The following is a 15,687-nucleotide window of genomic DNA, read 5'->3' as shown; positions in this document are numbered from 1 at the left end:
TCAATATATGAGGGGTTCTATATATATACCGTACTCTGACCATAATATATACTGTATGTGGAGCCCTCTGCAAATAAGGGGCTTTCTACTCTATATCTCTCTCTCTATATATATATATATATATATATATATATATGGGTTCCTCTCTCTCTATAGTGTGTAAGTGTGTATGTATGTGTGTACATACATATATATATATATTTATTTATATTTTATATTGCATGTGGGTGTCTCTTTTATAGTGAACCTTCTATATATGGGGACCCTCTATTTACACTGTATGTGGAGCCCTCTATATATGGGGGTTCTTCTATAAAGAAGGAGCCCTCTATATATACTGTATGTGGAGCCCTCTATATGTATGAGGGGGCTTCTATATATACTGTACACGGCCCTCAATTGTGTATGTGGAGCCCTCTATAAATAAGGGGCCTTGTACTGTACATATACTGTATGTGGTTCCTTCTCAATAAAAGCTTTCTACTCTCTATATACTGTACTGTATGCTGAACCCTTTATATATGGGGCCCTCTATATATACTGTATGTAGAGCCCTCTATATGAGGGGTCTTCTATAAATAAGGGGCCCTCTATAAATACTGTATGTGGAGCCCTCTATATATGGGGGGGGGGGTCTTCTATAAATAAGGAGCCCTCTATATATACTGTATGTGGAGCCCTTTATATATGAGGGGGCTTCTATATATACTGTACACAGCCCTCAATAGTGTATGTGGAGCCCTCTAAAAAAAAAGGGGGCCTTGTACTGTACATATACTGTATGTGGATCCTTCTAAATAAAAGCTTTCTACTCTCTATATACTGTATGCTGAACCCTTTATATATGGGGGCCCTTCTGTCTTCTATAAATAAGGGGCCCTCTATATGTACTGTATGTGGAGCCCTCTATAAGGAGCCCTCTATATATACTGTTTGTAGAGCCCTTTATATATGAGGGGGCTTCTATATATATGGTGTCTTCTATAAATAAGGGGCCCTCTATATATACTGTATGTGGAGAACTCTATATGTGTGGGGGGGGGGGTATCTTCTATAAATAAGGAGCCCTCTATATATACTGTATGTGGAGCCCTCTATATATGGGTGGGGGGGGGGTCTTCTATAGATAAGGAGCCCTCTATATATACTGTATGTAGAGCCCTTTATATATGAGGGATCTTTTATATATATATGGTGTCTTCTATAATTAAGGGGCCCTCTATATATACTGTATGTGGAGAACTCTATATGTGTGGGGGGGGGGCATCTTCTATAAATAAGGAGCCCTCTATATATACTGTATGTGGAGTCCTCTATATATGAGGGAGCTTCTATATATACTGTACATGGCCCTCAATAGTGTATGTGGATCCTTCTATAAATAAGGGGCCTTGTACTGTACATATACTATATGTGGAGCCTTCTAAATAAAAGCTTTTGACTCTTTATATACTATATGCTGAACCCTTTATATATGGGGGCCCTCTATATATACTGTATGTGGAGCCCTTTATATATGAGGGATCTTCTATATATATGGTGTCTTCTATAAATAAGGGACCCTCTATATATACTGTATGTGGAGCCCTCTATATATGAGGGGTCTTCTATATATACTGTGTCTTCTATAAATAAGGAGCCCTCTATATATATATATATATATATATATATATATATATATATATTGTATGTGGAACTCTCTATATATGGTTTCATATATGTGTGTATGTATGTGTGTACACTCTGTATAAGTATCTATATATATATTTACTATATGTGCGGGTCCCTATTATACTGTATGCTGAATCCTCTGTATGAGGGACCCTCTATTGAAGTTGTATGTTGAGCCCTGTATATACACAAGGCCTTCTGTATGTACTGTATATAATTTAAATTAATAAATATATATATATATAATCTCCTTTATGGCGCCTGTGGGACCCTTGGTTAAATGAGGGGCCCCGGTGACTGTCTGGTATCAGGTGGGAGTAAAGAAAGTTTGGAGTGGCAGAAACTTTGTTTGCCTTTTGATTTGTGACATCTGGAAAGGGACGGTAATCTATTAGCGAGTGAAACCTGCACCTCTCCCGTACTCTGCGCATTCTTTCCAGTCAAGCAGAAAAGCGTAAACAAAAGAAGGTTTTGAACTTGATTTAGTACAATATGTCTGTTATGTTACATTCACTAGACCACACAGGCTATCGCACCTCAGATGGAACATCCTGCGGACTGGGAATTGGCCCAGTTTGAACTGGGATCGGACCGTGTTTCTATAGCGATAAAGTAAAAACACATGGTGTATTGTTTTCTAGTATCGCTACAGGCTGCCAGTGAAGGGGCAAGCTTCGCACTGCTACATTTCACAAAGCACTAGTGAAAACAGAACAGGTTCTCTTCGTATCTCTGTATCTAGATAGTTCGTGAGCTTTAATAACCTCTTCCTGTTGCAGGAATGGAGCACTTGGAAAATGGCCCCAGCGTCTCCGTCGACTACAACACTTCCGATCCACTGATCCGTTGGGATTCTTATGATAACTTTAATGCACATCGAGAGGACAGTCTGGAAGGTAGGAGGTCTTTCTCTAAATATTGGCTATGCATGCAAAGATACGTGGTGCTGTACGTTTGTTTTATAAGGCCAAGGTATGTGGACCCCCCTCCAAATGACTGAATTCAGGTGTTTTCATTGAAGGGTACAGCATACAAATTCATTTTAGACAACTGTGCTCTTCCGACCTTGTTGTAACAGTTTAGTGAAGACCCTTTTCTGTTCCACCATGACTGTGCCCCTGTGTCAGCTCCATAAAGACATGGTTTGATAAGTTTGATGTGGTGGTTCTTGAGTGGTCCTGCACAGCGCCCTGGCCTCAACCCTACTGTGAACACCTTAGAGAATAACTGGCAGGAACCAGGTCTTCTCATCCAACACCTCCTTAAAGACATGGTTTGACAAGTTTGATGTGGAGGTTCTTGAGTGGTCCTGCACAGTGCCCTGGCCTCAACCCTACTGAACACCTTAGAGAATAACTGGCAGGAACCAGGTCTTCTCATCCAGCACCTCCTTAAAGACATGGTTTGACCAGTTTGGTGTGCAGTAACTGGGGTGTCCTTCATAGATCCGTGACCTCAACCTTACTAAACACATTTGAGATGAATTGAATCGGGCCAGGTCTTCTCAACCAACATCTCCACAAAGACCGGGTTGGAGGAGTTTGGATGGAGGAACTTAAGTGGCCTGCACAGAGCCCTGACCTCAACCCTACTGAACATTTTTGGGAAAATGTGCAAGGCCATTTAAAAGCCAGGTCCTCTCATCCAACATCAGTATCTGACCTCAAAAATGCTCTTTTGGCTGAATGGGCACACATTTCCACAGACACACCCCATAATCTTGTGGAAAGCCTTCCCAGAAAAATAGAGGGTCCACAAAGGGGGGGGGGGGGGGGGGTAACTCCATATTCATGTCTATGGTTTTGGAATGGGATGTCCAGCAAGCTCATAGAAGTGTGATGGCTGGGTGTTCACAAACTTTTGGCCATATATCTGGAGATGAAGGGTAGCATCCCTTTAACAAAGCTTTATTAAGTAACCTATAAAGACAACGTGAAAATCTTTTCCAACTGGAACAATGTATGTTTATTTTTATACTTGCTTGTAAACGGTGTTTATGGTTGTTTTGCTTGGATGCTGCCGTGACAAAGACTCATATGGAAAGTATTCACTGTGCTTCACTATGTCTGATTATTCGCAGGTGTATTTTGCACATAGTTCTCTGCAGCGTAGCCCAGTAAATGCATTACACAAAGAGCTTTAGGGACTGAGAAAAGAATTTAAAAAGCTTTATCCTTTGAAGGATTGTGTCAATAGGGTAAGGCAGTGTGCATTCAACTTTCATTTCAGATGCTTCGGAGTTCCTCTTCTGCTCTTTTGAGTAGATTTTGCATTCCCATAGACAAAGCTGTTTAGATTATTGCAAAATGAGGAAATATCGTGGCCTGGCAGTGGGGAAAGCAAAAAGAATTTTGGGGTGCATCAGTAAAGGAATACTCAGCAGTAGGAAGGAAGTCCTGGTTTCTCTATATAGATCTTTAGTTATCACTGGTGGGATCATTAGCAGGAGGAAGGAGGTCCTGATTCCTTCATATAGATTCCTCTATATAGCCATTCTGAACCTTCGTTCCAGGCGCCTGCATAATTCCAGGTTCAACACCACTTGGCAGAGCCAACAAGTGATATTTTTAGCTATCTGTAAGGTGGAATTTGTCTTACTGGACACCAATGTCATTAGAGGGATCCCCAGTAGGTGGAAGGAGGTCCTGATTTCTCTATATGGATCATTAAATCACTGGACGGGTCTCCAGCAGGAGGATGGAAGTCCTTATTACTCTATATAGATATTATATCACTAGAGGGATCCCCAGCAGGAGGAAGGAGGTCCTGATTCCTCTATATAGATCATTATATCACTAGAGGGATCCCCAGCAGGAGGAAGGAGGTCCTGATTCCTCTATATAGATCATTATATCACTAGAGGGGTCACCAACAGGAGGATGGAAGTCCTTATTCCTCTTTATAGATCTTTATATCACTAGAGGGTTCACCAGCAGGAGGAAGAAGGTCCTGATTTCTCTATATAGATCTCTAGTGATTACCAGAAGGAGGAAGAAGGTCCTGATTTCTCTATATAGATCTCTAGTGATTACCAGAAGGAGGAAGAAGGTCCTGATTTCTCTATATAAATCTCTAGTGATCACCAGAAGGAGGAAGAAGGTCCTGGTTCCTCTATAAAGATCTTTTATATGATTCGAGGGATAATCAGCAGGAGGATGGAGATTTAGATCTTTATATGACATAGTTATCAGGGTCACCAGCAGGAGGAGGAAGGTCCTGATTTCTTTATATACAGTATCTCACGGAAGTGAATACACCCCACACATTTGTGTAAATATTTTATTATATCTTTTCATGTGACAACACTGAAGAAATGACACTTTGCTACAATGTGACGTAGTCAGTGTACAGCTTGTATAACATGTAAATTTGCTGTCCCCTCAAAATAACTCAACACACCGCCATTAATGTCTAAACTGCTGGCAACAAAAGTGTAGATCTTTTGTTATCACCAGCAGGAGGAAGGAGGTCCTGATTCCTCTATATAGATCTTTATATCACTAGAGGGGTCACCAGCAGGAGGAAGGAGGTCCTGATTCCTCTTTATAGATCTTTATATCACTAGAGGGTTCACCAGCAGGAGGAAGGAGGTCCTGATTCCTCTATATAGATCTTTAGGCCATTAGAGAGATCCCCAGCAGGAGGATAGAGGTCCCGATTCCTCTATATAGATCTTTATGCCATTAGAGGGACCCCAGCAGGAGGATGGAGGTCCCGATTCCTCTATATAGATTAGTTATCAATAGAGGAAACACCAGCAGGAGGAAGGAGGTCCTGATTCCTCTATATAGACCTTTATGCCATTAGAGGGACCCTAGTAGGAGGATAGAGGTCCCTATTCCTCTATATAGATTATTTATCACTAGAAGGAACACCAGCAGAAGGAAGGAGGTCCTGATTCCTCTATATAGATCTTTAGGCCATTAGAGAGATCCCCAGCAGGAGGAAGGAGGTCCTGATTCCTCTATAATATTTCTTAGTTATCACTAGAGGGATCACCAGTGGGAAGAAGGAGGTCCCGAATCTCCTATTTGGAATACTGTGTCCAGCTCTGGAGACCTGACTTTTAAAAAGATATTAAAAAGAACGAGTTCAGAGATGGAAAACAAAAATGGTGAAAAGTCTGGAGGATACAACGTATTGGGAGAGACCGCAGGAACTTTATTATGTACAGCCTTGAGGAAAGACAGGAAACGGGGGGGGGGACTGGGCTGAAACCTTTAAGGGTGTGAATAAGGTTCAGGAGGGCAGTATTTTCAGTATGAAGATAACAAGAGGACATGACCTCAAACTAGCAAGAGGAATGCTCAATACTAACCTTAGAAAGTATTGTTTTACTAAGAGAGTAAAGATACCTGGAACAGACCCCGCAGACTTCCAATAAACATGTTTGAGATAAACATAGATGTATACTAAAAAAAACAACAATTTTTTTTTGAAAATGGTCTTTTTCTATCATCACTCCTCTATGTTCCTATGCTAACAATTGTGAATAGACATGGTTTTAATGAGAACACTTGATATATGAAACATTCAGCTCATCCAATATTTGTGACACATCGGAGCGCCACCTTCTGACTTTTTAGAGCGCTGTAGATGGTCAGCAGGCCATTTTTTGAAGTCCCATCATGCTTCATGGTTTTTAAAAGCTGCAGAGCGGTAGACCAAGACCTTAAAGCGGAGCTCCACCCAAAAGAAGAAGTTCCGCTTTAAGGACTGCTCCCCCCGCTCCCCATTAAGGATTGGCACCTTTGGTGGGCGGGGGGGGGGAGCGGGTACCCGAATTTGACAGGTACTCGCTCCCACTTCCGGTCCGATCGCCTAGGCAGAAGGTGTCCTCCCTCCCTCCCCGTAGTCTTCTGGGACACGTGACAGGTCCCAGAAGACTACAGGACCATTCATGAAGCGCATGCGCAGTGGGCACCCGACTGTGAAGCCGCAAGCTGTCACAGCCGGGTGCCCACACTGAAGATGCCGGCCTCCAGGAATACAGGACGGCCGGTGAAACACTCTGCGGGGGACACACCACGGGACCGAGGGACAGGTAAGTGGCTGTTTTTTAAAAGTCAGCAGCTGCAGTTTTTGTATCTGCTGACTTTTATTTTTTGAAAGGGTGAGCGGAGCTCCGCTTTAATATCCCTCATTTGATGTATTGTTGAGCATTACCGCTTTCTTAGAATTGAACTTCAGACAAAACTTTTTTTCCAGCTTTGGATAGAGTGGGTTAGAATTAGAACCCCTATCAGGTTTTTATTGTTTTTTGATCCCCCACTGGGGGAATTTATTCTGTATTTGTCCAGGTGACCATTGTCCCCCGAAGACCACATGAGCAGAATCTAAAAAAAAACAAAAAAAAACACTGCAATAGGAGTAGAAGGGATATCTTCCATTAGGGACAATTGTTTCATTTTGAGATTTGCAGAACTCCTCCCAAGAGCCAACCCACTGTCTTCCATCAGGGCTGAGGGCTCTTGAGAGGAGAACTGAGGGTGCTATTATGTTTCCAGGAAGCTATGTACAGCACCCTGCCAGCCCCTCCCGCCAGCCATGATCTGCCTGCATTGCATAGAGAAGCACAGGGATCACGTGATGACATCACTAAGTCTAAAATGAAATATAAAATGAACAAGGAATGGTTTTACTTAAAAATGTCATTAGCATGTTAATAAGGGGGGAGGTGGGGGACCAAGGAAGTCAACTAAAGCAGAATAAACTTCAGTTTTAAAGGGCAACTCCACTGTCATGGGATAAAAAAACAAATGCTCAAATTTTAAAAAATACCTTTTCAATCCTAAGCACTATAATTTTCTTTAAAATACAATGTGGTAACCTGGAGGCGTTCTGAAAACAGATGGTGTACAGAGTGACCCCCAGAAATGTCTTTCTGATTTTCTGTACAAAGGATTTTGGGCATCCTCTGCAACAAAAATATAGTTTTTGGTGAGATACTCCCAAAGGGAAATCATGCCTAAAGGGATGCAGACCCTGCCACTTTCCTCATTAGAACTCTGCAGGCACACTAGCTGATTAATAATTATAAAGTCACTTCCATTCACATTCACTTTGCACACGGACACAGACAGACAAACAGCTATTTCTTCAGAATAACAAAAGGTAGGAATCCGCAACAAAGTCTGTTGAAATCCCTGCAGTGTACAAAGATTACCCAGATGGGAGGGGTTTTTTTCTCAACAGAAGCGGAGAAAATATTAAAATGATGCAGAATTTACTCCTGAAAACATCTTCAAATAGGAATTAGTCTCGGACAAACCCAGTTCATAGCTGGAATTATGAAGGGCGGGGGTGGGTTGGGTTATTTGGTAGGATAGCAGGGGACTGTACACAGTCAGTTCAGAGCGGAGTCAAAGGACGGTGTCCAGTGAATATCGCTGACCCGCAGCATCCATCCGAACATTGCAGCACCAGAATCCTAGCTGTAGTCTGGTCACCCTGAGCACCCCAATGGGCGGAGGTCTGAATGTTTCATAAAAGGGTGGAGACGAGGCTTGCATTCCATAGAAGTCACTTTGAAGACATCGATTTCATACTGCGTGTTCTCTGCACAGCGGCTGGTTGGATTCTACTTTGAGTCTCGTCCAATAGGTTGGGCGGGAAAAAAAAAAAAACTGTGTTTTAATTTTTTTGTCTAGTTATATAATAAAAAAAAAGCCACAATTTAAACAAATATTCTGATCTTCACATTGCCATGTATTAGCATTAACTGAACTTCTGGACTTTTAAAGGATAAGTTCACCTTTTTGCAGATAAAAATATGCGCATTTATTATTTTTGTCCAAAGGAGCTTGGAAAGCATTTCACCAGCGATCAGTAGATCGCTGATGCCATGCAGGTCTCCTGCAGACCTGTCAGAATATCTGCTTGCCGTACGGGGTGTATGGAGTGTACGGGGTGTATGGAGTGTACGGGGTGTATGGAGTGTACGGGGTGTATGGAGTGTACGGGGTGTATGGAGTGTACGGGGTGTATGGAGTGTACGGGATGTACGGGGTGTATAAAGTGTACGGGGTGTATGGAATGTACGGGGTGTATGGGATGTACGGGGTGTATGGGATGTACGGGGTGTATGGGATGTACGGGGTGTATGGGATGTACGGGGTGTATGGGATGTACAGGGTGTGCGGGATGTACGGGGTGTGCGGGATGTACGGGGTGTGCGGGATGTACGGGGTGTACGGGATGTAGGGGGTGTACGGGATGTACGGGATGTACAGGGTGTATATAGTGTACGGGGTGTATGGGATGTACGGGGTTGTGCGGGATGTACGGGGTGTATGGGATGTACGGGGTGTACGGGATGTACGGGGTGTACGGGATGTACAGGGTGTATAAAGTGTATGGGATGTACGGGGTTGTGCGGGATGTACGGGGTGTATGGGATGTACGGGGTGTGTGGGATGTACGGGGTGTGTGGGATGTACGGGGTGTGCGGGATGTACGGGGTGTACGGGGTGTACGGGGTGTACAGGATCTACGGGGTGTATGGGATGTACGGGATGTACAACAGATATACTCACCGGAAGCTTCAGTGAACTATCACGGCGCTACACAGCTGAAAACCACAAGCCGACACCCGCTAAGGCTGCTGGGACATGCAGTTCATTCATTCACAGAAGTTCATGAATGAATGATGCTGTTGTGTGGGCGGAGCCCCGCCCTCCACGCTGTTTTCAAATCTGACAGATAGCATGGGGAAACTTCTCCCCGTACTATCTGTCAGAAGGGGGGGGGGAGCGACAGATGTCGGCGGCCGCGGCTATGGAAACACGTTACATGACCCTCACTAAAAACAGATGGAACATGTAACATGTTCCTAAAGGTGATCTTAAATGTTTTTGGCATTATGAGGAAGAGTGAGACTTCCTGGCACGAGACGTAAATTAAAAGTGATGCTAAACTATAACCTGATTCTCCAAACATAAAATGAATCTACTTAATGGTCCCATCATCTATTTTTCATGAAATCATAACTTACTGTGTTTCCTGCCTCCCTGTAACATCCTTTAGGAGCTCCCAAACCTCCACCTGCATGGAGCCTAATGTCAGTATGGGATTGGAATTGTTGGAGGGGGGGGGGGGGGGGGTTGCGTCAGCCCGCTGTTATGCCATCATCGCTAAGACGCCATTTTTGGGTGGGCCAATATTCTGTTTCATGATATGATTTTACAAAGGGGTCAGTCTTTTGCACGTTTCTCACGTATATCAATCAACATGCTGCCCAACTTACGTTGCGTGATCGTGCGGAAACATGCCCGTGTTCCGTTGCACCTGCATGGTGTGAGTGGAGTCTAATGGGGCAGCACAGTGGCTGAGTTGTGGGGCAGCACTTCCGCCCGACAGTACTCGGGTCGCTGGTTCAAATCCGCACCACCTGCCTGGAGTTTGCATGCTCTCCCTGTGCTTGCGTGGGTTTCCTCCGGGTACTCCGGTTTCCTCCCACACTCCAAAGACATGCTGGCAGGTTAATTGTCTCCTGTCTAAATTGTCCCTAGTATGTGTATGTATGAATGTGAGTTAGGGACCTTAGATTGTACACCCCTTGAGGGTTAGGGACTGATGTGAATGTACAATATATATGTAAAGTGCTGGGTACATTGATGGCAATATATAAGTACCTGAAATAAATAAATAATGTCACTATGGGATTTGAAAGTGTTGGGGGGGTGTTGTGCGTCATCCCGCTGTCATGCCATTATCTCTAAAAAGCCATTTTTGGATTGGCTAATATTCTGTTTCATGATACGGCGGTCCACCCCAAACTAACATTTCACTGCAGGTGACTCGGTCCTTCAGACTCCGCCCGTCTTTAGGTGGACTGACCCTGTAAAAGGGAGATGCTCTTTTTTTTGGCTGGCAACACTCAAACAGAAATAAAACGGAAGCACAGTAGCCAGTAAAGCTGACCCCCCCCCCCCCCATGGCTATTCCTGCCCATCACAGATATAGAGGAAAGGTTTGATCTCCAGGGACTGCCAGGCGTCAGGCAGATGTCATCCACTGTGATATATTGGTGTCAGCAGGGAGGACAGTGTGGCATGCTGGGGGGGGGGGGGGAGGGGATGGAGGAGGAAATTGGCACCTGCAAGTGACAAACTTAGAGAAACTTTGTATCTGAACATTTTGTTGTTATGCTCCCCCCCCCCCCTCTGTTTGTTGTTGGTGATCAGTGCAGCTTGTTCTGCTGCGGGAATTTCTTCCCTGCTCATTGCTGAAAGCAGATAAGAAGCCAGACCTTGGTATTCCCAGCAAATGTTTTACTGACGCAAAAACAGAGCTGTCATTCTCCGTTACCACACGTTATAGTGTTCCTAAACCCCGGACCCTGCATTCACTATATCTGGTCTCCAAGGACCCTGCATTCACTATATGTGGTCTCCCCAGACCCTGCATTCACTATATCTGGTCTCCCCGGACCCTGCATTCACTATATCTGGTCTCCCCGGACCCTGCATTCACTATATCCGCTCTCCCCGGACCCTGCATTCACTATATCCGCTCTCCCCGGACCCTGCATTCACTATATCCGCTCTCCCCGGACCCTGCATTCACTATATCTGCTCTCCCCGGACCCTGCATTCACTATATCCGCTCTCCCCGGACCCTGCATTCACTATATCCGCTCTCCCCGGACCCGGCATTCACTATATCTGGTCTCCCCGGACCCTGCATTCACTATATCTGGTCTCCCCGGACCCCGCATTCACTATATATGGTCTCCCCGGACCCTGCATTCACTATATCCGCTCTCCCCGGACCCTACATTCACTATATCCGGTCTCCCCGGACCCTGCATTCACTATATCCGCTCTCCCCGGACCCTGCATTCACTATATCCGCTCTCCCCGGACCCTGCATTCACTATATCCGGTCTCCCAGGACCCCTCATTCACTATATCCGCTCTCCCCGGACCCTGCATTCACTATATCCGCTCTCCCCGGACCCTGCATTCACTATATCCGCTCTCCCCGGACCCTGCATTCACTATATCTGGTCTCCCCGGACCCTGCATTCACTATATCTGGTCTCCCCGGACCCTGCATTCACTATATCTAGTCTCCCCGGACTCTGCATTCACTATATCCGCTCTCCCCGGACTCTGCATTCACTATATCTGGTCTCCCCGGACCCTGCATTCACTATATCTGGTCTCCCCGGACCCTGCATTCACTATATCTGCTCTCCCCGGACTCTGCATTCACTATATCCGCTCTCCCCGGACTCTGCATTCACTATATCCGCTCTCCCCGGACTCTGCATTCATTATATCTGGTCTCCCCGAACCCCGCATTCACTATATCCGGTCTCCCCGGACCCTGCATTCACTATATCCGCTCTCCCCGGACCCTGCATTCACTATATCCGCTCTCTCCGGACCCTGCATTCACTATGTCCGCTCTCCCCGGACCCTGCATTCACAACATCTGGTCTCCCCGGACCCTGCATTCACTATATCCGCTCTCTCCGGACCCTGCATTCACTATATCCACTCTCTCCGGACCCTGCATTCACTATATCCGCTCTCTCCGGACCCTTCATTCACTATATCCGCTCTCTCCGGACCCTGCACTCACTATGTCCGCTCTCCCCGGACCCTGCATTCACTACATCCGGTCTCCTCGGACCCTGCATTCACTATATCCGCTCTCCCCGGACCCTGCATTCACTATATCCGCTCTCCCCGGACCCTGCATTCACTATATCCGCTCTCCCAGGACCCTGCATTCACTATATCCGGTCTCCCTGGACCCTGCATTCACTATATCCGGTCTCCCGGGACCCTGCATTCACTATATCCGGTCTCCCCGGACCCTGCATTCACTATATCCGGTCTCCCCGGACCCTGCATTCACTATATCCGGTCTCCCCGGACCCTGCATTCACTATATCTGGTCTCCCCGGACCCTGCATTCACTATATCTGGTCTCCCCGGACCCCGCATTCACTATATCTGGTCTCCCCGGACCCCGCATTCACTATATCTGGTCTCCCCGGACCCCGCATTCACTATATCCAGTCTCCCCGTACCCCGCATTCACTATATCCGCTCTCCCCGGACCCCGCATTCACTATATCCGCTCTCCCTGGACCCCGCATTCACTATATCTGGTCTCCCCGGACCCTGCATTCACTATATCCACTCTCTCCGGACCCTGCATTCCCTATATCTGCTCTCCCCGGACCCTGCATTTCCTATATCCGGTCTCCCCGGACCCTGCATTCACTATATCCACTCTCCCCGGACCCTGCATTTACTATATCCTCTCTCCCCGGACCCTGCATTTACTATATCCGCTCTCCCCGGACCCTGCATTCACTATATCCGCTCTCCCCGGACCCTGCATTCACTATATCTGCTCTCCCCGGACCCTGCATTCACTATATCCGGTCTCCCCGGACCCTGCGTTCACTATATCCGCTCTCCCCGGACCCTGCGTTCACTGTATCTGGTCTCCCCGGACCCTGCATTCACTATATCTGGTCTCCCCGGACCCTGCATTCACTATATCTGGTCTCCCCGGACCCTGCATTCACTATATCTGGTCTCCCCGGACCCTGCATTCACTATATCTGGTCTCCCCGGACCCTGCATTCACTATATCTGGTCTCCCCGGACCCTGCATTCACTATATCTGGTCTCCCCGGACCCTGCATTCACTATATCTGGTCTCCCCGGACCCTGCATTCACTATATCTGGTCTCCCCGGACCCTGCATTCACTATATCTGGTCTCACCAGGTGAAAACAGAGTGAAAGAAGGAAACCGAATGCAGCTGCCACATCTAATGATTGGTAAGCTGCAAAATATTCAAAATATTACATTTTTGGGTTTAATAACACGTTAATCACTGAAATCTCATAGAAGTTTTAATGGGTTACTGGCATTTTAAAGATTTTTAATTCTTCAGTCTGCAGCTTTCATTAAAACAGTCCCCGGTGATCCTTCCATACAGATTCTTGTTCAGACACTTCCTGTTATACAGTGACAACGCTCTGTCCCTGTCTCCCATTTATTCTTCTGTGTTGTCACCTTCTCATGTGCGGCCCTAGTGGGGAATATAAGCAGATGTTCATTGCACAGACATGGTCCACCATTGTCACCATCGGGAAGCCGGTCCGGAGCAATGATGTGCAGGCGGAGTCCCATCTACTTTTAGAAATGTTGATAATGTTGTCGAAAGTTTCCCGGGGCACTCAGGAGTTCTCGTCATTTGTAATCCCGTCATTTGCCTATGGTTGCACCTTCCCCCCTCCATCCTGTGTAGTTTGGCTCGCTCTCTCACCAAGTCACGGCTCGCTCCAGCAGGTTGTGTGTAAACAGCGCTGACCTGCCGCGTTCCGTCCAGACAGAACTTGTGATCCGAGTGTTTACTATCTCCTGCCAGTGATTGCTGACATCACATGTGTATAAATATTCCTCCGTGCTGATTGGTGGGTTACTGATTCACTGATCAGAGCTCTCTCCGAAAAGTGGGCACCTGCATTCAGCTCGCGGCATGTAATAATCGCTCTCTGCGATGGTATCGTGTGTTTTATATGGAGCAAACGTCTTCCTTTATAGACAGCATTGTGCCATTTACATCAGTCACTGCACCAAAGGAGCTTGCGCTCTAATGTCTGCGCTGCAGTCACACAAATAGGTTAAAAAATTGGTCACAATATTATTAGCCAGGAACTACAAGTCCCAGCATCACCTGTACACATGTATATAGTATATCCAGGAACCACAAGTCCCAGCATCACCTGTACACATGTACAGTGGGGATCGAAAGTTTGGGCACCCCAGCTAAAAATTTGTATTAATGTGCATAAAGAAGCCAAGGAAAGATGGAAAAATCTCCAAAAGGCATCAAATTACAGATTAGACATTCTTATAATATGTCAACAAAAGTTAGATTTTATTTCCATCATTTACACTTTCAAAATAACAGAAAACAAAAAAATGGCGTCTGCAAAAGTTTGGGCCCCCTGCAGAGTTAATATCTTGTACTGCCCCCTTTGGCAAGTATCACAGCTTGTAAACGCTTTTTGTAGCCAGCCAAGAGTCTTTCAATTCTTGTTTGAGGTATCTTTGCCCATTCTTCCTTACAAAAGTCTTCCAGTTCTTTGAGATTTCTGGGCTGTCTGTCACGCACTGCTCTTTTAAGGTCTATCCATAGATTTTCAATTATGTTGAGGTCAGGAGATTGTGAAGGCCATGGCAAAACCTTCAGTTTACGCCTCTTGATGTAATCCCCCGTGGATTTCGAGGTGTGTTTAGGATCATTATCCATTTGTAGAAGCCATCCTCTCTTTAACTTCAGCTTTTTCACAGATGGCATCAAGTTACCATCCAAAATTTGCTGAAATTTTATTGAATCCATTTTTCCTTCTACTCGTGAGATGTTCCCTGTGCCACTGGCTGCAACACAACCCCAAAGCATGATTGATCCAACCCCATGCTTCACAGTTGGACAGAGGTTCTTTTCATTAAATTCTGTGCCCCTTCTTCTCCAAACGTACCTTTGCTCATTCCGGCCAAAAAGTTCAAGTTTAACCTCATCGGTCCACAGAACTTGTTTCCAAAATGCATCAGGCTTGTCTATATGTTCATTTGCAAAGTTCAAATGATGATTTTTGTGGTGAGGACATAGAAGAGGTTTTCTTCTGATGACTCTTCCATGAAGACCATATTTGTACAAGTATCTCTTTATAGTGGAATAGTGTACCACAACTCCAGTGTCTGCCAGATCTTTCTGGAGGGATCGTGCAGTCAAACGTGGGTTTTGAATTGTTTTTCTCACAATCCTGCGAGCTGTTCTGTCTGATATTTTTCTTGGTCTTCCAGATCTTGCTTTAACTTCTACTGTTCCTGATGACTGCCATTTCTTAATTACATTCCGAACAGAGGATATTGACATCTGAAAACACTTTGCTATCTTCTTGTAGTCTTCTCCAGCATTGTGAGCGTCAACTATTTTCAGTTTCAGTTTTCTAGACAACTGCTTAGAAGAACCCAT

The 15,687-nt window shown here is 45.5% G+C and overlaps 1 protein-coding gene across 5 annotated transcripts in view; it reads left to right on the top strand.

Annotated features, from left to right (window-relative positions):
• The window catches only part of TNS1 (tensin 1), a 688,885-nt gene that overhangs the window by 485,422 nt on the left and 187,776 nt on the right, over positions 1-15,687 (top strand). For all 5 annotated transcript variants that reach the window (XM_089683821.1, XM_089683822.1, XM_089683823.1 and 2 more), the window contains one exon: positions 2,451-2,567. In XM_089683821.1, coding sequence (XP_089539947.1) covers positions 2,451-2,567 — 117 coding nt within the window. The remainder of the gene's footprint in view (positions 1-2,450; positions 2,568-15,687) is intronic.

The sequence above is a fragment of the Staurois parvus genome, unplaced genomic scaffold (assembly GCF_062004578.1).
Source record: "Staurois parvus isolate SC_StPar_1 unplaced genomic scaffold, SC_StPar_1.0 ptg000323l, whole genome shotgun sequence".
NCBI classification, from domain to species: Eukaryota; Metazoa; Chordata; class Amphibia; order Anura; family Ranidae; genus Staurois; species Staurois parvus.
This window is presented reverse-complemented; position numbering and strand designations above follow the sequence as displayed.